General features: G+C 42.9%; 1 protein-coding gene across 1 annotated transcript in view; it reads left to right on the top strand.

Moving 5' to 3' along the window:
- The first annotated feature begins 6172 nt into the window (after nt 1–6172).
- The window catches only part of cbl (Cbl proto-oncogene, E3 ubiquitin protein ligase), a 30754-nt gene continuing 10736 nt past the window's right edge, over nt 6173–26190 (top strand). Inside the window, exons 1-8 of the mRNA XM_056612207.1 lie at nt 6173–7046; nt 10711–10958; nt 20682–20828; nt 21430–21586; nt 23196–23317; nt 24604–24741; nt 25382–25469; nt 25941–26072. Of these exons, the coding sequence (XP_056468182.1) occupies nt 6900–7046; nt 10711–10958; nt 20682–20828; nt 21430–21586; nt 23196–23317; nt 24604–24741; nt 25382–25469; nt 25941–26072 (1179 nt within the window). The 5' untranslated portion in view covers nt 6173–6899. The remainder of the gene's footprint in view (nt 7047–10710; nt 10959–20681; nt 20829–21429; nt 21587–23195; nt 23318–24603; nt 24742–25381; nt 25470–25940; nt 26073–26190) is intronic.

Raw genomic sequence — 26190 nt, 5'->3', positions numbered from 1 at the left:
GTGTACGCAATCGATCATTTATACTTTCCATTCAGATTTTAATGACTTAATGGATCGTTTCAGTGCATTATTTTAAGCAGAAATCAGCGATCTATATTCCCACATAGTTAACAGCTGTACAAAAGACATGCCAAGAAACTGCTGGGTGGCACTTTCGAAACTCCCAGGAGGAGAATTTTCTCCATCTATTTTTTTTAAGCACGGAAAACATTTACAGAGTTGTTAAGTCAAGCATGGTTGGAAGGGGATTGCCAATTACCTTAAAGACAAGAGCAGGACAAGAAGCGGCCACGGGCAGACCTGTGGGCAGATAGTGGGCTATTTATGTCCTTTATTTAATACTGTTGACTTTATTGTCTCCTAAAAAAAAGTAACATTTAACTTGGAACGTATTCTTTATATTCTTCTTCTGGTTTCATAGGTGAAGAGAATCTCGTCAGCTCATACCGCTCTTCTTCCCCTTTGTGGAAAAATCTTAAGTTAATGGGAATGTAAGAAGTCTCTCAGCCCAAGCTCTTACAGTAGCCACTTAAAACCCTTCTAACGGCTCTGGAACGTTCTCTCATTAGAACTGTCAAGAGAGCACTATGCACACTGTATATCCTCAACGCACTAGGGTGAAATCTTTCTTCTCTGAGCACCTGTTTCTGCATCCTCAGCATAATGTGGCATTAGACACGGCTGCCTGGTGGCACGTCACCACCTGTGTGTCCCGCTACATCATATTCACGACACACACACACACACACACAAACACACCTACACCCACACACACACACATACCTACGCCCAAACACACACACTCACACCCACACACACACCAGCTGTATGTCTGTGTTTTGCAAGTTTATTTTCTCCTGCATAAATATAGCACATCCCTACCTGGCGTCAAGTACCAGCTGTTGGATATATGGAGGCCATGATGTGAGCTGATGGTCTGCCGAGGCATGTGCAAGTTAATGGTGCAGGCTCATCCAATTATATCGACACTGATGTATTGTATTGAAGCTTTTGAATTGATATTCATTTCATATCCAAGGCAAAGAAGTGCCTCTCTCAGTCTGCAGTGATTTGATTTTCCAAGGTTGAATGACTTTGATTGTTTGCTTCCCATAACAGTCTGTAATGAGCTTCAAATCTATGACCGTCAGTTACAGTCTTACAGACCATCAATAGTTACCACCCTACACCTAATTAGATTGGATATATTTTCCAAGAATGCTTACTGATAGATTTAATGGAATCTGGTTGCCAGGGGACTATTGTTGCGTGCTTAAGTTGACGACAATCTTGGTGTTAGGATTCTCCTCACGGTGAGATGCTGTCAAGGCCTGTACACAGCCCTTTGTTCACAGACAGTTGTTGAACATATTGACCAGAACATCTTGACATTGCTTGTCTTTCAGAGAAATAAAACAAGGCTTCATTCATGTGGTGTTTCATTCCTGTCGCGATCGATGGTGAAGAATTGATTACCATTTTGTGTGTGTATGTGTGGATCAGTTAGTTTTATAGGTTCAGGGTTAGTAGTTAGTATTCGAGTTAGTATTCTTTAACCATGTCTAACCCTACTAACACTCACCATATTTCTAACATTAACCCTATTGCTAACACTCAACCTATTTTGCTGCATTGTCATAATAATGTCACACTTAAAAAAGAGAAGCGCATTTTACGTTTAATTTATATCAAGTTACCCTTTGGGAACCATGATTATATTACCAATTTAACATTAAACAATGATTCTTCAGAAACATGTTACCTATTCCCAAGATTCCAACCAAAATAAACCATCAATTTAGAGACAGCGGATTCAAATTGTACAAATATGAGGCAATGTTCCATGTGCAAGTGATTTATTAGCTGGATGATGCTGTAAAACTCCACCAGTCCATGAAGAAGACCCCAAAATGACTTTGCTCGTAAAAACTTTTTTCTCTTTTTTTTTTGTTTGTTCCACCTCCCAACAGCAAAATTAAATCTTCTGTGCAAGAAATGAGTGAACCAAATTTCTTGCACCATTTGTCTTGCCTGCATTAATTAATACATTATTTCATTATGTCATATTTTTTAGTTATAATCAGTAGTTTTATTATTTGGATCTTATCGTTGGTCAATTTGGGTTTATGAGTGTGGACTTTATTCAAGCATTGGCAATAATCATTTTAGGGTCTAATGGTAAAAAGTTAAATAGATACATACATAGGCCTACATACATGCATACATACATGCATACATACATACATACATACATACATACATACATACATACATACATACATACATACATACATACATACATACATACATACATACATACATACATACATAGAGAGAGACAACTCGATCAATAGTTTGCCATCATATCATAGCAGGAAGGTCACCTGCTACACCTAGTGGTCACTGCAGAACATTACAGTCAATGTATGAAGCTGTATTTAATATATGAATTGATTAATAAAAAGGGTGATACCATATTGGACACACCATCATAAAAAAGAAGAAAATCTGGTCTCCACATTGATGGTGGCTGAGATAAATGCACATGTCATCGATCTATGTTACTCCTTACTAGAACCAGATCATTTTGCCATATAACTCCTATTCTCTCCTCCTTCCACTGGCTTCCAATGAATGCCAGGTCAGATTTAATAGTGATAGCACTTACCTCTAAATCCTGCACAGCTTAGCTTCCTCCTACCTGAAGGACCTTATTATTCCCTATTGAAGCTCCTCCAGACTTCAGGAGCTTTTTATCAATTCCAAAGGTTTCAAAGAAATCTGCAGGTAACAGAGTGTTCTCTTATTGAGCGCCTTATCTGTGGAGCAGACTGGCCCCTGTATCCAGGTAAGCTGACTATCTGTGGAGCAGACTGGCCCTGTAACCAGGGAAGCTGACTATCTGTGGAGCAGACTGGCCCCTGTAACCAGGGAAGCTGACTTTATGTGCAACAGACTGCCACCTGTAACCAGGGAAGCTGACTTTATGTGCAACAGACTGCCACCTGTAACCAGGGAAGCTGGCTCTGCAGAGAAATTAAATTCCAAACTAAAAACCTACCTCTTTACTCTCTCTCATTTGGCTCCTCACCAAGCTCTCATTACAGGTAAATCGACCTGTTAGCCAGAACTAACCTGCCGGTGATACAAGATAAGAGGTCTTCCACATGGTCCTTGTCCACCCTGCTCCATCTAATCATAATGCTGTATCTGTTTAAGTGTGTTGCGGTGATCGTGACCGGGCGCCTGGCCACCCCACCAAACGGATACAAGTTTGCTCATCAGCCAGCAATTGTACTTCAAATTTTTGCTTGTAAAACTACTACTATGTTTCTCAATTATGACCCCCGTTGCACTCCTAACCATCCCTGGAAAGAGGATTCCCTGACGTTGCCTCCCTTCTCAAAGTTTCATCCTTGTATAATAAGGGAATTTTTCTAGCCCTTTGATGGGCTAGAGTCAGGGGGGGTCATAAATACATGGCATGTAAAGCCCTTTGAGACCCTTTGTAACTGTGATTAAGGGCTCTACCTCTACAATGGCCTTGACTTCTCATATAGACGTCTCATTATTTCCCAGCTTGTGCTGGAGGTCCGCAGCTATGGCGGCATCTTTCTCCATCAATGCCCCTTTCTTCACTCATTTCAACAATGCTCTATTCCTCCAAGGATTGAATTGGACGTACGCGCCTTTAGGAACACCTAATTATAAACAGTAATTTATTTAACTGAGTGGTTTATACTGTTCCTAGGAGTCGTGAACTTACATATAACGCAGAGTCGTTGCCAAGTGTTTACCTGTATGGACCACCTCCTCCTCCAATCTCTTTACCTTGGTGCTCCGGTCTGCTTCAATGGCATTAACTTGGAATTCTAGAATGTCATAGCTAATTAGCTATAACCCTTCAGCTGTGTCCCGAGATTCATGCAGGTAGGCTTCACAGTTTAGCTGGGACAGACATTGAAGGGTTTGTGTGTGTGTGTGTGTGCGTGTGTGTGTGTGTGTGTGTGTGTGTGTGTGTGTGTGTGTGTGTGTGTGTGTGTGTGTGTGTGTGTGTGTGTGTGTGTGTGGGTGTGGGTGTGGGTTTGGGTGTGGGTGTGCACACATTTGCATGCACACACATACATGTGTTCATATACCTATAAATTATGTATTATTGAATCATCAAACATGCATCTATTTTATTTATGCAATGAAACAACCAATTCATTTTAATGCTGGATAACCTCGTTATAATTAAGTTTGACTTTCATTACCTCATCAATATTTGACAAAAAGTAATGATGCCAAATTAAACTAGCAAATGCATTTCCTGCAGAGAATGTGGTGAGTGCTGAAGTGCAAAGTGAGGTTGAAAAAAGGTTTCACATAGTTTAAGATGTAAAGAATGTTAAATGGCTTAAATCAAGCGAAGGGATTTGAGTAAAATCAATTTAAACATGCACACCATTTTAAAATGTAAAATGGTGTCAAACAAACAAAGTGAAGAGTTCAACAAATAGCTAATGTGATACTGTGTGTGTGTGTGTGTGTGTGTGTGTGTGTGTGTGTGTGTGTGTGTGTGTGTGTGTGTGTGTGTGTGTGTGTGTGTGTGTGTGTGTGTGTGTGTGTGTGTGCGTGCGTGCGTGCGTGCGTGCGTGCGTGCGTGCGTGCGTGCGTGCGTGCGTGCGTGCGTGCGTGCGTGCGTGCGTGCGTGTGTGTGTGTGTGTGTGTGTGTGTGTGTGTGCGTGCGTGCGCATCCGTGCGTGCTTGGAAAGGTACGACAAAGATTGTGAAGCACTGAACTAGACTGAGAGAGCATTAAAAGACTGGTATTTTAAGGTTATTAGCTGATTAGAGCGTGACAGCTTGAGTCTCCAATATTGAACTTTTTCATGATATTCAAACTTTCTGAGACACTGAATTTGGATACTGAATCTGCTGAAAGCCATAATCATCAAGATTAATACAAACAAAGGCTTGAAATATTTCACTTTGGGTGTAATGATTCTATACAATGAGTTTCACTTTTTAAATGTAATTATTGAAATTAAGTACTTTTTCCACAATATTCAAATTTATTGAGATGCACCAAAAGAGGCTCATCCATTAATGTCTGGGGCCCCTTAGCAGTTTTCAGCAGTTGTTATTTTCTTGTGGATATTCTCTTCAAGGACTCTGTAATATTAAAACTGGGGTAGGTTATCTCTTTTATTCTGGCACCAAAGCTATGTGCCATGTTCTGTTAGTTAATTAATTAGCGTGAATTAAGGTTAAACATTTACATTTAGCAGACGCTTTTATCCAAAGCAACTTCCAACGGTTCAAACACACATTAACACATCGAGGGCAGAGGCAAACATTCAAGGGGATAGACCGTTATTCGGGAGTGGTTGGGATTAGGTGTCTTCTTGTTCAGGGACGCCTCGACACTCAGCCTCAACCTAGAAACCTTCCGGTTTCAAAGCAACCTCTCCTGCGCGAACCTTTTCCATCATTTGGACCTACATTATTTATTTGCCAGACGGTTAATTATGTACCACAGTTTGCTGTTCCCTTTGCCTTCATTTATAATAGTAATAAAGAAATCTGCCTTGGCCTTTTTCAAATCATTTACCACTGTGTTTCTTAAGCGTTCTGGCACCAATTGGCTGCCGTGCATCACCCAACTGGGTGCTACATATTGGTGGTGGTTAGTGAGGTCCCCCCTTCACTTTAGGCGTCTTTGAGTGTTATTAATTATTATTATTTTTCATGTTTAACCTCTGTTTTCCTTTTAATCCTAGTCTGTTTTACATAGTTTTGAATGATGACTATATGCTCTGTAAGGTGACCTTGGGTGTCTTGAAAGGCGCCTCTAAATTAAATGTATTATTATTATTATTATTAAACCAGTAGCCTACAAACTACACGGTCTTAGTCCAGATTTCAGAGCACTGAAGTTCTGACGACTCGTTTCAATCAAATGATCATCGACAAGTATCCACCAACCATTGATTGATATGTGGATGTCTGTTGAAAACCAGTCTTGTTCTTTTGGGGACCATTGAACCACTGCGGGCAAGCGGGAGCGCCTGAATCTTCTCAATGGCCCCTACTTGTGTGTGATCGGCGGCGCGCGCTGCTTTATTCAGCGCGAACACGTACGCGCATGCGTACACGGAGAGCGAGGAAGGGCGAGGTGAACGGAAGAGGACGTATCGGAGGGAAGGGGAAGGGCTGCGTACACACGTCACGGGGAAATATAAATTAGCAGCCGCTAGGTACTATTTCATGTCTATATCTATTTATTGATACATTTTCCCACGTGTGTCCTTGATATCCTGAGACCCGTTGGAAGTCATTCGTTCGGGCCACAACAAGAAGATCCAGCGACCAGTCGCCCACTAGGAATGAGAAACAATGTGACTGGTTGGAGACACTGAACTTCCCGTCAGACTGATAGAGGCTAAAAGGCAACGACGACGTTTGGCTTTTGTCCAGGGCTTTAACGCTAAGGCAGTTTGACAGAGTCGTGGCCATTGCCCCCTGCTTGGTGAAGAACAGACATTCTTTTCACGGACATTGCCTCGCTTCTTTACTGCAGTGCGAGAGGGTGCAACACTGCTCCAGCTGCAGCAGAGAGCCGCCGACGGCTGAATGAGAGATATGCGTTGACCACCAGCAACCTGGCCAGCTGTATAGCAACCATCCTGTCAGTTTGACTATCATGGAAACCTTGCCTGGATAAATCCACCCGAGTACACCTCCCCTCCCCCCGCCCCCTCGGACCTTTGCTCGGACACGACCCTCGGGCGCTGTCCTAACCGGGGGGTGCAAACCAACCCCCGGATCGAAGCAGTTGCAGGATTCTTAGGGTTGGTTCCCTGGCCCCTTCCCTGCCCATCTGTCGCTCTGGCCGACCCGAACCCAGCCCGACCATGGCAGGGAATCTGAAGAAAGGTGGGGGGCTCATCGGTATGATGAAGGATGCGTTCCAGCCACACCACCACCACCTCCATGCCCACCATCAGCCGGGCGCCGTGGACAAAAAGACGGTGGAGAAATGTTGGAAACTGATGGACAAGGTTTGTGATCTTCTTAGCCAGCTGTTTGCGCTGCTGTAGGTGTTAGCGACATGGCTAGTTAGCTTAGCTGAGTAGCTATTTGCAAGCTAATCTGCTGCAGCCTTCTGGTGCCCTGCAAGAGGAAGCAGGCTAGCTAGGCAGTCGAGAAGGACATGCATCTCTGACAACTCAATGCACGTTGAACCTTCTAGTGGCGAACAAACTATTAAATGCCAAGTAAAATAAAAATAATATGAAGAAATATGTGTTTCTTCATATTGGGCCAGAGACACAGAGCCGCTAAATTGTCTGTTGTTCGGTACGAGGGCTTTGTTTTGGTCTTAACAGCTCTGGTCCTTCCGCACACATTTGTTAATAATAACCTTCGAGATCTTTTCAACCATATAGGTGAGGTTTGGTTAAAGATTCGCACTACACTGTGCGAGTTGAGCTTAATTCAGTGAGGTTTCTGGAGTGGCTCACAAGGAATGATCTCCGTAGCCTACATCATTGACATGACCACTGTCTACCGCCTATCAGAAACGAGGCTTAAACAAACCTTTGTCATACACACCCACACACAAGATAACGTGACCGTTTAGGGTGGTTTATAGTGTTACAGAGGCTTCTCGTTTCGCAACTTCAACTTTTCGGAAAAGTCCGAAGCCGCTTTGACCCCCGTTTCCTGTGTGATTCCCACATCATTATCAGAACAATGAGAGGACAAGACAGCCTTTTGTTTCTCCAAGTTCCAGTCGAGGTCTTTTTAGTAGTTAGCTTATAGTGACAACCGTCTATAAAAGTAGTTTTTTAAAAAAATATTTTTGCACTATTAACATCTATGGGTATTATTGATTAATTATTGTGACTTCAGTCGGAAGCTGTCATCGTCATATGTATTGATTATAATAGGTCCTCAATGTCAAACATCTTTGGCAATTAGTGTTTAGTTAAATCATAAGAAATGTAAAAGGATGATTCATATTCCCTTCAAGAACGTATGGGAGTCTCCTAATCCCCTGTTAATACAAGGGACACAATTTATTTGCCACAGTATACTAATTGGATGCATCTCAGAATTCAATCACAGCTTTCTACCACCTACATTTCATTGATGTACAGCAATTCATTCAGATCATTTGAGTATTTAATTAATTAATTATTAATACTACGACAATGTGGTCTTAAAATCTGACCATCATACTTTTGGACTGGATGCGGATGGCTTCTTCAGGATGTGATTGGCAATTATGTTATTGTTCGCATTTTGATTGTTGTGGCATCTTTAGTTATTCGATTTTATCTCCTGTTCGATTCTTTACGCTTCCTTTTTTGCAGTTACATTATGAATTGGGAAGTTGGGTAACAAGATCAAATAACTAACATTAAGAGATGATTACTGTTGTGACAGTATTGCAAAACCCGGTGTTTTATTGTGAAAGTTAAAATAAACTTCAGAAAACCTACTGCACCCCACCTTTACAACTAACTTACTATCTATTTTAGCCTCTTGTTGGTGTATGAGTGAAACAATAATGGTGGAATAAAATTCAATGATAATAGTACTAATCTAGTCGCTGTCATTCTCTTGTAGTATGGGAAGACTAGTGGAATGTGGTCTGTTCACAATATGTATTTTTATGAGTATAGGACAGGATAGGAATGCAGCTTAGCTTGAGGGCGAACATTTAACACCAGTCATGCCACCTTGAGTGATGTGAGAGAACAAACAGTGGTTATAAGTGCATAATTATGCACAGACTTAATTATGCATGTAGACTAAAAGTGTATTAAAGTTTGCACTTGGTGTTAACTACCCCTTTGCAAACAACTTGTCTGTTCTTTTATATAATGAGTCTAGGTTTGCCGGGCCAGGCTAGTACGAATTTGGATTAGAATGGAGGGGTGGAGGAACTGTAATAATGCTATAGGTTTATGAGCTTTGAACAAGCTCCTCACATATCAAACATTCTGCTGCTTTGTCTAGTTTTGTAAACAAAGTTAATTTCCTGAATGAAAAAGTGAATTGTGGTCAAGTTACTTTGAGCCTTTATGAATTGGGGTCATGCAAAGTATTTTCATCTTCCTGTAAGGTGGTATTGCGATCCCGACCTCAAAGGGAATTTAGAAAATTCAACCTGATAGCTTGCCATTCTATTCTTGCCATGTTGCCATCAAACAAAATAAGTGCCAGAACTGTTCTATTCTATGCGTAGCGTTTGACTTGAACAGGATCTTAAAGGTAAATTATCTAACAATGACACCCAAGTGTTTAGAATTTGTTGCTCCAAACTCAGAATATTGTAGAGAGTTGTATCCCCTGCCACCTCTTCACCAGAATCGAAGCTCCTCTGGTTTACCAGGTTTAGGATACTGAACAAGCGCAAGACAATGGCACGTTATATTTGAAGACGATTGTAATTATTACATGGGCAATGACACAGCAAGTTGTTCAGTGGCGGCATGTGGCTCAGGAGGTAGAGTGGGTTGACTGGTAACCGGAAGGTTGTTAATTAAACATTTTAGAAGGACAGCATACTGGCTGTAGCATTGTTGTTGGAGATGCCTGAATTTCTACCTAGCATGTTTCCTTAATCTCTGTCCTATCCCTGTCATTTTACGATTTTGGTAGAGAACATTTCTTTCATACACAATATGAGAGTTTTAAGTTATGGTCCAGTGACAATTTTGCATGAACTCAATTACAGTACAACAGTTCTGTGACAGTGGACGTTTAGAAGTGGAGGATTTTTTTGTTGTGAATTTGGTTAAACTACATAGAAATGTGAAAAATGCTTAATCGTCAATGTTTGTCCAACTTTTCCTGATTTAATTTAATTTTCTTTTTTTCTTTTTTTATTTTGCTACCTGATAGGATGGTCCAACCTTGTTCACTTTTATTATGACATGTTCCCCTTCTGATGTTGATGATTGATGCAAGTCGTCCTGTTTTACATCGTTGGGGTTTGGATTTTAGTCTTTTTAAAGGCAGATGTTCAGAACTAGATTTCCCTCCGTCTCGCTCTGTCTCTGTCTCTGTGTGAGGTGGTTATGTATGGGGTTAGAAATGCCTTGAAGCTTGGGGGTTAAGCTAGACGAGGTAGCCCCGCCCATTCTGCCGGCGATTGGAGTTTTCCCTGAACAAGGGTCTGGAGAAGAGCAATACATTTCTTTCTGCTTTCGATACGTTTTTGCGGGAGCCAATCACCAAGCTGGCTTTTCCCCTTGGTGCGCTATTGGCTGGTCTAACACAATAATGACAGGGAAGCGACGGCAATCAGCAAATCGTGTACAGAGTCATATGAACTAGGCCCGTTGATCAAGCCTCTTGTGCTGAAGAAAATGACAGCAGCTTCTCCAGACCAACGTGCAATCTACGATTGATCTTGGACTGACAATAGCCATACTAGGGTTAAGCAAGAGAGGGTTAGAGTTCATAAGTTGTCCTTCTTCAGGTAGCCTTCAGTGGTTATTTTGAACAACTGAAGCTAGACAGAAGCTTGTATATCTAAGTGTCTTATTGGCTGGATCTATGTTACCATTGCAACTAGTGTATTAAATAAACAAAGCCTAGCATACAATATAATCAAACATCCATTTTCTTTTATTCTACCCTTTCACACCTCTCGATTCCATACCTGGCATACATCTGCCTATCTCTTGAACCCCTTCTCCTTCTCTGCAGGTGGTACGCCTGTGCCAGAACCCAAAGCTGGCTCTGAAGAACAGCCCGCCCTACATCCTGGACCTGCTGCCAGACACCTACCAGCACCTCCGCACCATCCTTTCCCGCTATGAGGGCAAGATGGAGACGCTGGGGGACAATGAGTACTTCCGAGTCTTCATGGAGAACCTGACCAAGAAAACCAAGCAGACCATCAGCCTGTTTAAAGACGGCAAGGACCGGATGTACGAGGAGAACTCGCAGCCCCGGTGAGCAAAGGCATGATTGCTTGTACAATGGTGGTGGTAGTAGTAGAAGCAGCAGTCGTAAAAGAGCTTGGCAGAATCGACCTGCAGATGTTCTCAGGATTTGAGTGCTGTGAAAGAAATGTGCATGACTGCACAGATGCAAGTACAAAACAATTTGTCAGTTGCATTCAAAGGCAGGATGGTTTTACCCATGTCTCATGTGGAAAGACAATGTGGTTTGTGTTCAGAAAGTCTACACAACTTTCAGCTGCATCACTTTCATGTTGTTTGTGACTGTGTTTGTGGCTCTAGATGTCATCCTGCTAGGACTTGCCCCTTTTTTATGTGTCACCATCCACTGGCTTACAGTCAAGCTTTCCTTCCTGGTATCTTGCGATGTTTTCTTTTCTTACAAAAGCTTTGTTCTTGGCAAAGGTTTAGCTCTTTATGGAAACAAACAAATTGCGTTATAACGGATTAACAATTTAGTTTCAGTTGAATCTGACAATTTGTGGCGTACGTACTGTATATTGCGTAACATTTCTCAAAGTTAACTGCAATTTTACACCTTGAAAACATGTGTTATGCTCGTTGTGTCAAGACCTTAAACAATAAATGTCAACGTGGTAACTCAACTCTTAATGGACCCTACTTAAGTGTGTCCTACACAAAAACAGTAGAGGACCTGTTCTACAGTGAAGTTTTAATTTCCAGGTCTGAAGGAATAAGGACCAAGCATGTTGTTGAAAATCGACTTTTAATCAAAGTAAAGGATAGTCCGGTTAGGCCTAGCATACTGGGTGAAAGATACAACATTTTTTAACAAGACTCACTGTGACACACACACAGAAGGCTTGTGGTTTGCCCTCTTACCTTCTTCATCGGACAACTGATATATTAGGCCTGTCAATCATGTTTACCCTTTAGCTTCCTCAAATAATCTTGGTTGTGAGCAGTAGGAACAAGCATTTAGCTGTGCTGCATCGTTCTCTGTTTAGAAACCACACATTTTATTGATAATGATGTCCCCTCATAAACATCAGTAAGGCATGGCTGGGAGGTGGACATTAGTGTTGCATTCGAAATATGAACATGTTTTGAGATGCAGAGACTGTAAGTGTAAGTATATGAAGAGACCACAGTATACTTGCACCACAAAAGAAAAAACAGAATAGCTTAGCTTTCATTATACATTCACTGGAAAATTAACTGACTGGAACGATGACTGAATCCTTAAATACAATGATGTGTTTAAACGCCTTCTTATTATAATTCACTAGCAGGTTAGATTACATTATGAATCGCCTATGGGAAATATGAATTAATAAGGCTGCATCTATGATGGGATGCATGAGCATTTGTTTTTTAAAGCAGTTCCCCTAGCTCAAATTTTAATTGACACACTTGAATGCTTGTGGATTTAAGGACTAACTAGTTTTTATTTTTAATGCACAGTATTCTCAACACATTACATTGTTCTACTGGATCAGCAATTGAATAGGGTCTAGTCAATGAGATAAAAACTATCATTGTGCTGTGGTGCACTGCGATAGTTTTATCTACCCCTTTTGGGACACATCCTCGTCTGTTCCTCTATGGAGGGGCTTTGTTTTTAATCTACAATGGCAGACTTCAACAGGTTTGAAAATAAAAGGAAGCCTGTAGCACAAGCTTCCCCTTGGATTAATTATCAAAGGACTACAAGAGGCATTTTTCGGTGTGATTTAATTCAGTTTATTCATTATTATTATTCCAGTTGCAGCAGAAAATACATCCTGGTCAGAAGAGTTCTAAGAGCGAGCACATGCACAGCTCACAGTGCAGCATACAAAGACGTCTACTGTCTGTGCAAGAAGGCAGTGGCACTGACTCTGCTCAATGGATATCAGCCCACAGGCAATGCTTTGGAATCAACCAATGCCTTTAAGCCTGGAGGGAGCCTAGCGTGGGGTTTAAACTGCAACAGATGTTAGCACATGGCTTTGTCAAAGCCTGTCTTATGGGAAACGATTGCAATTGATTTGAGAGGTGTTTGGTTGCGCAGAGCTATTCCTTCTTTAATGTTCACCTCTCATTTGTTGTTGGTTGACAATACAGCCTGTCTGCCTTAGAGCATCCACATCACGGTAAAATATCCAAGTGTTGAGAATGGAGTGCAGCGTGGGAGGATATACTGTGTTGTGATGTCCTGCGCATTTCTCCACAATCACATCCGCGACCGATTCAGATCCCCTTGCTTATCTACCGTTTTCTTCACAGCCTCACTTAAATTCAGTTTCACAGCCTCTGCTAGATTCCCCTGGAGACATGATGGTCATTGACGTAAGCTAAACTGTGTAGAGGGGGGGGGGGTTGGAGAAGCATGTATTCTATGCCATTTATTTTTTTAGAGGGTAAACAATAAAGACTGACAACTGATATTCTGTCAGATCGGACACGGTGCAACACAAGATTCACACCAAGCACTTCCTTTTTTTATAACTCCTTCCCCTGTATCTATCATGAAACAAAGAGGATTTTCTGTCTATGTTCTATCAGAAGGCTAAATCGAGCGCGGATGGTTGACATATCTAATCAACCTCCCAAACGCTACTACATTGTGTTGCAGGTTGGTTGACTTATCTACCCAACCACTACTAAATTGTGTTGCACTCACTACATTATATCAGAATATCTCTTCACTTTGGCACCCTTTTTTGAAGCAGATCGCGTAAAAATACTTACTGAAAAGAACACCCCATCCACCACTGAATCTGAATGGTTTTGACCTCACTGTGAGAGACTGCTTGATATGTCTTCCTGTGCTATGCTACCGTTGCATCCTGACCCTGGTAAATACATTTTACTCACAGGAACTGGCACCATATGAGCTAAAGAGGAAGCCAGCCGTATTGTTGTCTGGTTTTGCATTCATATTATAGGTGACAATGAAAAACATCTTGCTTTTACAATGTGTGTCTGTTGACACTGAGGAAGCCACGCACAAGCATAAGTTACGGGATGAAACTTTGGTTTGAGAAGTAGTTAGTATGGCAAGTTGTGCACTGCCTTCAACTACAGCTCATTGGCCCTGCCCAACCAATGCATTCTTCCTGGGATATGATTGAGCAGAGGCAATTTACTAGTATGTAGTAATAATCTATAGTTGGACCTTCCATAATGGGTCAACTTTTTCATTCCATGTTTCAATTTGATATCAAACATTGAAGGTGTTACTGCTGTAAATATTTCTAATCTGTGATTTTATATTTGCAGCGATTCCTTTAGAAATGTAGACAGGAACATGAAACATATGGACAGGATAAACAATACAGTAGTGCCAAATAACACCACCTGCTCTGGCATAGCATTCATTTTTCAATTTCTGATCTATTTTTAGAAGCTTGGCTGCTTATGCCGCCAGATCTCTGTTGCACCTCCTTCGTGAAAATTTGATTCAGCCAAACGATATTCTTTCTTCCAAAAAAACTACTTAGAGGATTTTCTTTCTCTAAAGAGGAAACTGGACCATGCTCTTGAAGCAACTCTACCGATAAACTTTTGTCGAAAAAACAACAACAACAACTCCAGCAAAAGTAGTCATAGCCATCACGTTCTAAATGGGGTTATTCCCAAACTAGTCACAGGGAAATCTGTTCCCCCCTGTTGGACATAGATGTCCACGTTGGAATTCTAGCCAAGTTTGAGAATAAAAATAGCAATGAGTCCACATGCACTCATCCAAATGTTGCTACAGATTTTTTTATACCACCCTGACCTTCCCTTTTTTACTTCAGCTAGAGGTATATGGGCTATCAAGCTAATCCATGTTAGGATTTAAGTGTTAAACTCAAGTTTGTATGTGTCACATAATCAATCAATATTCAAATTATGTTGATAGTCATGTGTATTTTATTGTGGTTTTAAACGTTGACGTTGTTTAAATTACGTCTTCCTTCCAATTTTCTATTTCATTAACCTTGTGTACATGCAAAATAAAAGGATGTACTCGACCCAGTGTTTAACCAAGAGGTGTGACTCGACCCAGTGTTTAACCAAGAGGTGTGACTCGACCCAGTGTTTAACCAAGAGGTGTGACTCAACCCAGTGTTTAACCAAGAGGTGTGACTCAACCCAGTGTTTAACCAAGAGGTGTACTCAACCCAGTGTTTAACCAAGAGGTGTACTCAACCCAGTGTTTAACCAAGAGGTGTACTCAACCCAGTGTTTAACCAAGAGGTGTACTCAACCCAGTGTTTAACCAAGAGGTGTGTTTAACCAAGAGTTTTACTCAACCTAGTGTTTAACCGCGAGGTGTACTCAACCCACTGGTTAACCTTGAGGTGTACTAACTCAACCCACTGGTTAACCTTGAGGTATACTCAATCCAGTGTTTAACCAGTAGGTGTACTAACTCAACCCACTGGTTAACCAAGAGGGGTACTCAACCCATTGTTTAACCAAGATGTGTACTCAACCCACTGGTTAACCTCGAGGTGTGCTCAACCCAGTGTTTAACCACTAGGTGTACTAATACTAACTCAACCCAGTGGTTAACCCAGAGGGGTACTCAACCAAGTTGCCCAGGAACTTGGTTTCCCCAGCCCTCCAGAAAGGATGCCAATTAGCGAGCCCACAAGAAATGAGGTCCACAAAGATCATTGATAAGTTGATACATTATTTGTATGTTCAATCATGATGGCAGTGCGTAACTGTACTGTGTGTGTGTACAGAACATATCCTCCCCTCTCACAATGACTGCACAACATCCAGCTCTAGTTTAAGGGGGGGACTTATGGAAGATGGCACACTGTCTAGGTTTCTGCACTGCCACTGACTGGATCTTGGCAGTTAATGTGGTTTGAAGTGACATTGGTGCATGACTTATGCATGCACCACTTTTGGATGCAAGAATGGGTTTTAGTGGTTTACAATACATGTATATATAACCCAGTTCACACTTCTGAGTTGGTTTTCAATTTATACTTGTGTTGATAGCCAACACACATTGGCATTCATTTGTGTAAAAAAAAAAAAAAGTCCAACGCAGAACATGGTTAGAGGAACACGGTTCATTCCGTTTTAATTCAACACGTAAAGTAGCTGTTGGTGGGTGATTCGGACGGCAAGTCCAAGTGCTTGTTGACAAGTAATATTCATGCACTGTTGAATGTTTTATATATTACTCCTGTTATTGCAAATAAAACGCTCTCAATGATCTTTCACTATCATCAAAACATTGATCAATCCCTCGCCAATCTTTTTACCACAACCTAGTATCTAGTAAATGACAAAAGCCATATTAGTTTCTTAAAATAACACAAGGTTATTGAAGGGAATTTGGTATTGTATATTTCTAAAGCAGTGTTGATGCTTGTTAACTTTCCAAGATTCATGAGTCAGTTAAACTACTGCCCTTCTTAGTAATCATGGAGAACTTCCATCATACTCGTACATAATTTCACTCTGTTTAAGTTCTGCCAAAAATCTGAACACCATCTACCCATGATCACCTATGGTGACTGGTGTTAACCTAATAATCCACGCCTAGTTTAAGGATTATTAGCGGGTGCTAAGGACAAATTGTGCACGTGTGGCACGCAGTTATCGCTTTTGCCGATAGGGGAAAATACCAGCTCTGTGTGTGTGGACGGTGTGTATGCAGAGGTCTCGCACGCTGCATTTATACGTTCAAGTTTTACAATACTAAACGTCTGACACCAAATCTGAAAGTGAAATGTATAGCAGCATGTCATTGCTGTTATGGTGCATTTAAAATCGTGCGTAAATAGCAGTCTCTGCAGTTTGAAGAGCAAGCACTGAATTAGCGATGTGACAAAAGGAACTAAAGACGAGACCACCGAGCAGCAGCACTCCTCTCTAGGGATCGTACATCAGATTGCATCATGGGAGCTTCTGTTGGCAATACTCCGCCATATTCAGAGGCCTCGAGGATTGTAGTACATAAAAATAATATACCAACAATATATCGCAACCTAGGTTAATAAAAATGTATTTTGCCATATCTCGCGTGAGATTCTTCGGTAGTTTCAAACACGGCAATATCTTGTAAAATAGAGGCGGTCATTGTAACGTTACATCACAATCTCCAAGCCATACAGAGACATCATTTGGTCAATATTTCTACACAATTGGCAAATTGCAAGATACCCTGCCCTAAGCAAAAGCCTATCAAAAATGTAGTTAAACTCGATACTTGATACGTCCGCCTTGGTTACAACATGAAATGAGACAAATAAAAACCAGACGGGTCAGACAGATCCTATCACATCAAACAGTGCTGTGTCTCTGTCATTGTCAATGTTGAGCTACTTTGTTTTTGAATTGATAGTTTGTCTATCAAACCAGCTTTCATTGTGAAAGCCTTGATGGGTGCCAGTTTCACATTTGAGAGGGAAATTACAATTTAATGTGCATGCCTGTGTCCTTTTGGCAAAAAACTACAAGGTAGTGCTGCATGATTTGATGAAAAGCTCATATTGGAATTATTGTGGACAATAATTATATATATATATATATATATATATATATATAGTACTACTTTAAAAATAACAATATTTTACAAAATTAAATAAATAATAAAAATATATGTTTTTCAAGATAAAGGCATTTCTGCAGTGCAAACTTGTTAGGTTTTCTCAATAGTAACAAAATAAAATAGATATAAGAAAATACTTTTTTCTTTTTAATTAAATTGCAGCCTTTTGCAGTTATACAATCGCAGAGGCTGATATCGCGAATGCAATTACAATTCGAGTAATCGTGCAGCACTACTACAAGGGTTAATGCAGAACTTCAGATTACTTCAAAATAGGCTGCTGTGCGGTCACTGGTGTTGTCTGATGGTTTCTAGAGTGGAAAGGGTTACATTTCCCCTTCCAGCAGCTAACATTTCTGACCTTTCACAAACTCACGAAAAAAGGGGAAGGACAAATTTCCCTCCCATGGTGAAATTGCTGTATACACCATTTAAACGTGTGCATGCACACAAATGCAGGGCAATGTTGTATCCCCTTCACCCTAACCAGTGCCTTGATTTTGTCGATTGGTATTGCTTTATTTTCCTTGTGGGTTTTTTGACTGCAATTAATAGCCTTGGACTATCTGTTACGTCTTGTGCATTAGTGCATTGGTGCATTGGTGCACTGGTGCACTGGGGCATTGGTGCACTAGTGCATTAGGGCATTGGTGCATTGGTGCACTAGTGCATTGGTGCAGATCCGCCTGGCTGACTACTGTCTTATCACAGCCAGCAGGAAACGGGAAAGGAGCAGTCAGCGGCAGGGTCGGAGGTCAAGCTAACGCATTAGGGGGAAGGGATTGTGAGCTACATACAAAAAAAATGCTATATTCTGTCCAAAAGCCTGTTTGGTTCCATGGTAATGGCCTTGAGTTGTGGAGTGGAGGGAATATTACAGGCTTGCGATGATCCACTTGTGGGTGTGCAAGAAACGCTGCGCTCTTTTACTGCCATGGCCCACTGACTTCACATCCTCCTTGGCACAGCGGCCACTGAAATGGCAGAAGCAGTTCTAGGGCTAAGCTATCAGAGCTCTGGCTTCCACTCAGCAGACACACAAACTACAGAGTGGACATTGTGCTAACCAACAGCCCCTGAGGATGGGAGGAAGAGACAGAGGCAGAGTTGTGCATGAATAGAAAGAGACAAAGGGGGCATGAAAAGATGATGATACTGAAAAAGATATTGGCTTACACTCACTGCCTCTCTCTTTCTGGCTGTCTGATTCTTACACGTCTTATTAAGACATTTGACTGCACGGTTTATAATTGACATTGTGTCAAGAATTTGTGTCTGAGATGAACTATTGGTGAAAGTGCGCGGCATATCTCTTACTTTTGGCTCTCTTTTATAAAACGTTCCTCCTTCTCATAATCATTGTTTGTACAGTCAATTTGTGCCCAAATCTGACCAAAAACTCTTAATCGATTTCTCATCCTCTGAAGTGTGTGTGTGTGTGTGTGTGTGTGTGGGGTGCAGATCAGAGGTCCGGTGGTACGCAGTGCCGTGAGTGTCGGGGTAAATGGCTAGATAACGGATACCAGCAGAGGAAGGTCGAGCGCCAAGCACACAGAGGGGGTTAAGGGGGTATAGCACAGATTTAAGGAGGGACGACCACAGAGGCGGACGGTGGATGGATGGGGGGCAGCTTCAAGGCAGCAGGGCCGGGAGCAGAGGAAATGGAGTAGGACCCCCTGTTGGGAGGGGACATGCTGCAGCAGACACGTGGCTCACTGCTCATTTATCTGTGCAGATATGACACCGTGGATGGAGCATTAGCACTCGCTTGGAGATCAAAGCCCCGCAAGGCAACGGGGGTTCAGAGATCTATTAATTGATTGGGAAATTAAGTCATGAATATTGATGAATTCAATTAACTGCCCATTTTTAAGATTAGTGGCTTGTGAGTTATGAACCATCTTCAACATAATGACACATGGAAGGCGACCCGTCTGCCGCATGTAGACCTTGCCAGTGGTCTTTTCACAGTACTGTCAGTACAAACCCTTTCCACATTTCGGCATCGTGTCGACCCTGAATTATCTTATATCTGCCCTGTAATGCCCCCATCTTTAGGTCACTGAGACGCACAAAGTAGAAAATAAGGGAATAAAAACGTCCCCTTCTCCCATCTATACCCCATCGATTACATAGGGTTCCCCATTAGTTCAGAACTAGCTTTGTGATGGCTTGGTGTAAGCAATAGCAAGATGTTAGTGTTAGCTTGGTGAAAGTGTTAGCACGGCATTCGTGTGAGATTGGTTTTAGCCGGGCATTTGCGTCCGCTCGGTGTTAGCCTAGCGTGGTGCGATGTGGGGGTAGCTGCGATGCACTCTGCCGCCCCCACGGCGCTCTCTCTCGCATGTCAACGCTTTCCTCCTTCTGAGCCAAGTACAATTCCCCTCTGTGTTGCCCTCGTAAATCACGCCTTTCTTTACATACCACTTCCTAGTGCTCTGCTGGGATGGCGAGGCGGCTTTGTGGCACGGTGCTATTTCCTATCCCCCTCCCCGTTCGCCTCGACTCATTCCCTATGCTTCTCCCCTCCTCGCTCTCTCTGCGTTGACTTCACACTCCTCTCCCCATTGGGACTTCCTTCCCTCTCTCAAATGCTTGCCTTCTTTTTTCAGATGCTAGATGCTCAACATAGCCATATGAATACTAGTGTGTGTTTGTGCCAACATACCTGTAAAGCAAGTCACACTCTGTTGTTAATTATCTTGATCCTCTTTTCTGTCTGCCCTGACAGAAATTTCCCCCCCCTAATTATGAACCTCTAAAATGGTGTGTGTGTGTGTGTGTGTGTGTGTGTGTGTGTGTGTGTGTGTGTGTGTGTGTGTGTGTGTGTGTGTGTGTGTGTGTGTGTGTGTGTGTGTGTGTGTGTGTGTGTGTGTGTGTGTGTGTGTGTGTGTGTGGGTCATATTAATATCTGCCAGTGCCTTATGGAAGCAGCTTAAAAGTGGTCTGACTATGTGGGTGAAAACCCAAAGGTCCTTCTTTTCAACTTAAAAAGACCAATTTCCCACAGAAAGTCGTTAAATTAAATTAATAACGGCAAGAATTGATGGTGTCCAAACTGTCTTGCTTTGAGGTTAGATAATGGCCTTAGCTTCAGGGGGTAGAGCACAGATAATGGACACATACTAGTTTCTTATGGTGGTTTTCAACAGGATAGTATTGCCGTGTGATTCTCACTCCCCCTGCAACTAATTTCCTGTCCACAGGCGGAATCTGACCAAGCTGTCGCTGATCTTCAGCCACACGCTGGCCGAGCTGAAGGCCATCTTCCCCAACGGCCTGTTTCAGGGCGACAACTTCCGCATCACCAAGGCCGACGCCGCTGAGTTCTGGAGGCAAGCCTTCGGAGACAAGTAAGACAAAATACGTCCGGGGCAAAACGCGATACGACTTGTGTGTTTTCACTAGACGATATGACCGGTGTGAAGGAACAACAAGGTTATAGGTCAAGAGATAAAAAAACACACAGAAGAAAGAATTGGATGACATAAAACCTCATCCTGCACACCAATATCTTGGTTTTTCTGTGTTTTTATTCAATCTTTGTTTCCTTCGAAGATTGAAGAAAAATGTTTTTCTTCAATCTTCACTTTGCACGTCTTATCAACACAAAAATTAATCATCAGCGACATTGTGCGTCGCAGTGTGTAGAACCGTGTCAACGTGTAGATTGTTACCTTCATAGCTTTAGTTTGTTGTTTTCAATAATCATTCTGTAGGCTAACATTCTAATAGCGTTCTATAGAATGTGTATTGTGATTCGTCTTTACTACTACTTACTAGCCCTCCGTTTCCTCTGAGCGCACACATAAACATTGTGTGTGTGTGTGTGTGTGTGTGTGTGTGTGTGTGTGTGTGTGTGTGTGTGTGTGTGTGTGTGTGTGTGTGTGTGTGTGTGTGTGTGTGTGTGTGTGTGTGTGTGTGTGTGTGTGTGTGTGTGTGTGTGTGTTGTAGGACCATAGTGCCTTGGAAGGTGTTCCGCCAGTCGCTCCACGAGTTCCATCCCATCAGCTCGGGCCTGGAGGCCATGGCCCTCAAGTCCACCATAGACCTCACCTGCAACGACTACATCTCCGTCTTCGAGTTTGACATTTTCACCAGACTGTTTCAGGTAGGCACCAGACACCTGAGAGAGAGAAAGAGAGATTAGATTTGAGCTACTTGTCATGAAGTTCAGCTTATCACCCTCATCTTCTGTGGGCTCGCTGTGAACTCTTCAAGAGGAAGTTCAATGACTTGCATTGTAAGCGGGGAGGATGATGTAAAAGTATCAAAGTCTTTCGTTATCTTTTTGTTGGTTGCCTTTTTCTGAGGAAGTTGGCTCGGTTTTTGATATGTAATTTCTTTCGACGACAACCAATCACCTTTGTCACAGTCACAATTGTCGGAATAGCTTCTCAATACCTGTATATTGTTTTTGCAAAGCGTGTTAGGCTCAGTTTTCAGTATTTTATAACTAACAATGATTTACATATTCGTATCATGAATGTGTAACGTGTGTGTGTGTGTGTGTGTGTGTGTGTGTGTGTGTGTGTGTGTGTGTGTGTGTGTGTGTGTGTGTGTGTGTGTGTGTGAGTGTGAAGGGGGAAAGAGTTTATCAGTGCATATGCTGCACAGCATTCTCTATCAAGGTCACTATAATGATCAGCATGCAGAGGAAGTGGGAAACGGAAGGGGAGAGGATAGGACTGATAGAGAGGAAATCTAGATTAGGGTGAATGTTTTATCAGCCACCATCTCTCCTCTTCCACTGCAGGCTATAGCACTGGTAATTGTGAAAGGCCTTTTGTATTAGCCCTTTTTTCCTTGTTCCATAATGAAGACTGTGATGATGTTGTTAATGTTACTGTGATAATGACGATGAAGCCATTGTCAGAATATGGGCTTATTGTAGGTTACACGGATCATAGGCCCACCGTAATGTTTCTTACACATTCGTCCCCCAGTGAATGAAATGATGTTCGACAGCCATATTTTGGTCTATCTTTCCTCAAAGTCCTAGACATGCTCTGTGTTTCACATCTCTGTCTGAATTTAGTTCTTTGATTATCCCTCGGAATGAAGTGACTGTCAATCAGGACCGATATATGAGGACTCCGGCTCATGCATCAACGTGTCCTGGTCCCATTAACGTGTGTATTTAAAACAACTCGCCTGATTCGGGTGGCCTCGACACTTAGTTGACAGGGCTAGCCTGTGGGTGTTATTTCCTCTTTGTAACCCAACCAGAGAGCAGCGCTGTCTGCGGCGCAGGAGTCTTTCGTCATTCCCCTTTTAGAGAGAATCAGGACTTTTATTATTGAGACCAGAAAAGTGTTTTTTAAAAAGTGATCCCCAAGGAAGGACTTGTGTGCTGAAAGATTAAATGCTTTTTTAAGACACATTACGAAAGCATCATGAACCTGCTTAAATACAAAATTAGAACCAATAGCCTCTTGGGAGGGAGGGGTGAGTACAATTGGCTCATTTTGTATGACATTGTTCTAGTAGTGTCTGTATAAATAATGAGGCCTTGAAAGTGATTTTAGTTCTGCTTGGTTTGACCCCCTTCTCCCGCCACCAATGTCACCCAGTCAAGCTTGCTCACATGTTGGCTAATAAATCGAAATGCTACTGGCGGTTGTTTTAACCGTCATCCATGATTCAGTTTCTCAACAATCTGCTTTCACTGCCATAGCCATGTCTGCTCAACCACTCTGTGTGCGTGTGCGTGTGTACAGCCGTGGTCGTCCCTGCTACGGAACTGGAACAGCTTGGCGGTGACTCACCCGGGGTACATGGCCTTCCTCACCTACGACGAGGTCAAAGCGCGGCTGCAGAAGTTCATCCACAAGCCCGGCAGGTGTGTGTGTGTGTGTGTGTGTGTGTGTGTGTGTGTGTGTGTGTGTGTGTGTGTGTGTGTGTGTGTGTGTGTGTGTGTGTGTGTGTGTGTGTGTGTGTGTGTGTGTGTGTGTGTGTGTGTGTGTGTGTGTGACACACAAACGCAGACGCACACAACCCACATGGCAAGCCAGAATAGCGTATTGTCACAACACAGGTCCATGATATTTCATGACCTCCCAATGACCAGTGCTGTCGATGCGAGTGACTCGGTGTGTCCCATAGCTTACCTTGTCCTCGCCGCTTCACCCGTACCCATTTTGGCCCTCTGCACACCGCCCATATGTTGTGCCATTGGGCTTAGCTTAAGAGATAAAGCAGGGTCTCCGACACCACTTTACATCTTAGGCGGCCGCCTATGCAACCGCCACCTGCCACCTTAACTACGTCGTTGTCCAAAAAAGAGATCTTAAAATAATTTCTTCTTCTATCTAGAATCTATTAAAAGTTAAATTGAACAAATACTTTGACCCCTCCCATCCTCCCCCCCCTCTCCCCCGACGTCAAAGCCCACCACCTTAACTGAGACATTTTCTGCGGGAAACCCGGTACAGAATAATTGACCCTTGCTTGGTTGACTCAGACGTCCGTGTGTAAACGTTATCGTTTGGATGAAAACAAAACCAACAGTGCACACACAACTCATCCGGACATACATTTGTTTTATTTCATTTCCGTGACCGACTGCGCAAGTTGGGTCTTGAAACCACTTTCATGGGCCAGTTAGTTAGTTAGTGTGTGTGTGTGTGTGTGTGTGTGTGTGTGTGTGTGTGTGTGTGTGTGTGTGTGTGTGTGTGTGTGTGTGTGTGTGTGTGTGTGTGTGTGTGTGTGTGTGTGTGTGTGTGTGTGTGTGTGTGTGTGTGTGTCCCAGGGCAGCATGGTACTGGCACCTAGCATCAATGGCTTTATTGTGCACCAGGCGCTGATGTCATTTCTTAGTGTTTCCCGACATACTCCCACGCGGAAACCAGTGCCCCTCAATGACATGCACATTTACCCCCACACACTGATGTTCTCCCCAGTTTAGCTGGCCTGCACTGTGTCACAGCAACTATTCCTCCTTCTACTTTATCAAGAACATGCACGATAACTGAACCATACAAACTGCACCTCTTAAAGGGTTTTAAATATTTCGTTAAATTGGTTGGATGCTTTAGTGGAAGTTCCAAAAGTATATTCCTCGAGTGATGCGGGGCTCATGTATAACACGGCGTCTGCATCATGGATCTCTGCGTCTTCGTCCCACAGTTACATCTTCCGGCTGAGCTGCACGCGGCTCGGCCAGTGGGCCATCGGGTACGTGACGGCGGACGGCAACATCCTGCAGACCATCCCCCACAACAAGCCCCTCTTCCAGGCCCTCATCGACGGCTTCAGGGAAGGATTGTGAGTCTCTTGATGCAGCGGCTCCGCACCACGGCTACCAACGCGTCGCATGACAATCTTCTCCCTTTTGTATACGCCTCACTTCATCAAGCCCCCAACTTCTCCTTTTCTCGCTTTACTCTTCTCCTCACGGGTCTTTATTGAAATGTCATGTTTATTTAAACCAGGCAGCTCTCTAAGTGCAGACTGCTCGTCGGTTGCTAACCAAGCCAGACGTATCATGTCGCTGGTGACCGTGGCCGTGCCATTACCCTGAGCAGAGCACAGGCGGTTTGCATTGCATTCGATTTCAATTCGCATCAAAAAAGACCAGCATTGCATTGATCTCCATGTAACGCTGGTCAGTTGGAGGCCAATTCTGAGCCCGACATTTGATTGACCTTATTGTTGGCCCAGCTAAACCTCTGATCAAATGCTCATTTATACACCGCATGGCCTCCATCTACAACGCATTCATCAAATGGTCCTATCATGTCCCTCCGATCCGTTTATATTCCCGTCTATTCCTGCGTGTGCGCACCATATGGTGACGTATGGCAACACATTGTCTGATGTTGTCAGACTAATGGATGTTTTAATCACATCCACACATTTGTGTTTGTTTGTGTGTGTGTGTGTGTGTGTGTGTGTGTGTGTGTAGCTATTTGTTCCCTGATGGACGGACCCAGAACCCAGATCTAACAGGGTTGTGCGAGCCTTCCCCTCAGGACCACATCAAGGTCACTCAGGTCAGAAGAGTGCCAATTAAAATCATTCATCATTATGCTCTGGAGCGTGACTCTGCTAATTTTTGAAATGACTCAAGACTGCATTTGTAGGGTTTCTAGGTCATGTTAAAGTTATTATTAAATTGCCTTTGGCACATTTGCATTTATTTGCGAATGAATCATTCCTGATCTTCAGGTATTCATGGTTCAGCATTTGACGTCATTGACCGAATACTTTAATAGAACAAGATCTCATCTGTGTTGACTGTTAGGCTCTGTGTTCGTTGACTCATTATTCTAAAAAGGAAGCAATTAAATGACTCATCCTGTCACCACATTCATCAAAGGGCTTCTCACACTGGGTTCGACCCCGAACTTCAGGAACGTCTTTGTCCAGAGCGACCACATCTTGTCTTAATATATTGTGGTGTTGCTCTGCATGGAGGTACTGAAAGCCTTTGTGTATGTTTCCCCCATCGCCCCCCCCCCCAGGAGCAATACGAGCTCTACTGTGAGATGGGCTCCACCTTCCAGCTGTGCAAGATCTGTGCGGAGAACGACAAGGACGTGAAGATAGAGCCGTGCGGACACCTCATGTGCACCTCCTGCCTCACCGCCTGGCAGGTAAGCGTTCCCCTCGGCCTCGCTGATCGTCCCCTCACTTGACGAGCCGTTCCCCGCCCCGCTGGCCACTTCAAAATGTCAGAGATGACTTATTCCCGTCGCATGTACGCACCAACAG

The sequence above is a fragment of the Gadus chalcogrammus genome, chromosome 16 (genome assembly GCF_026213295.1).
Source record: "Gadus chalcogrammus isolate NIFS_2021 chromosome 16, NIFS_Gcha_1.0, whole genome shotgun sequence".
NCBI lineage: Eukaryota > Metazoa > Chordata > Actinopteri > Gadiformes > Gadidae > Gadus > Gadus chalcogrammus.
This window is presented reverse-complemented; position numbering and strand designations above follow the sequence as displayed.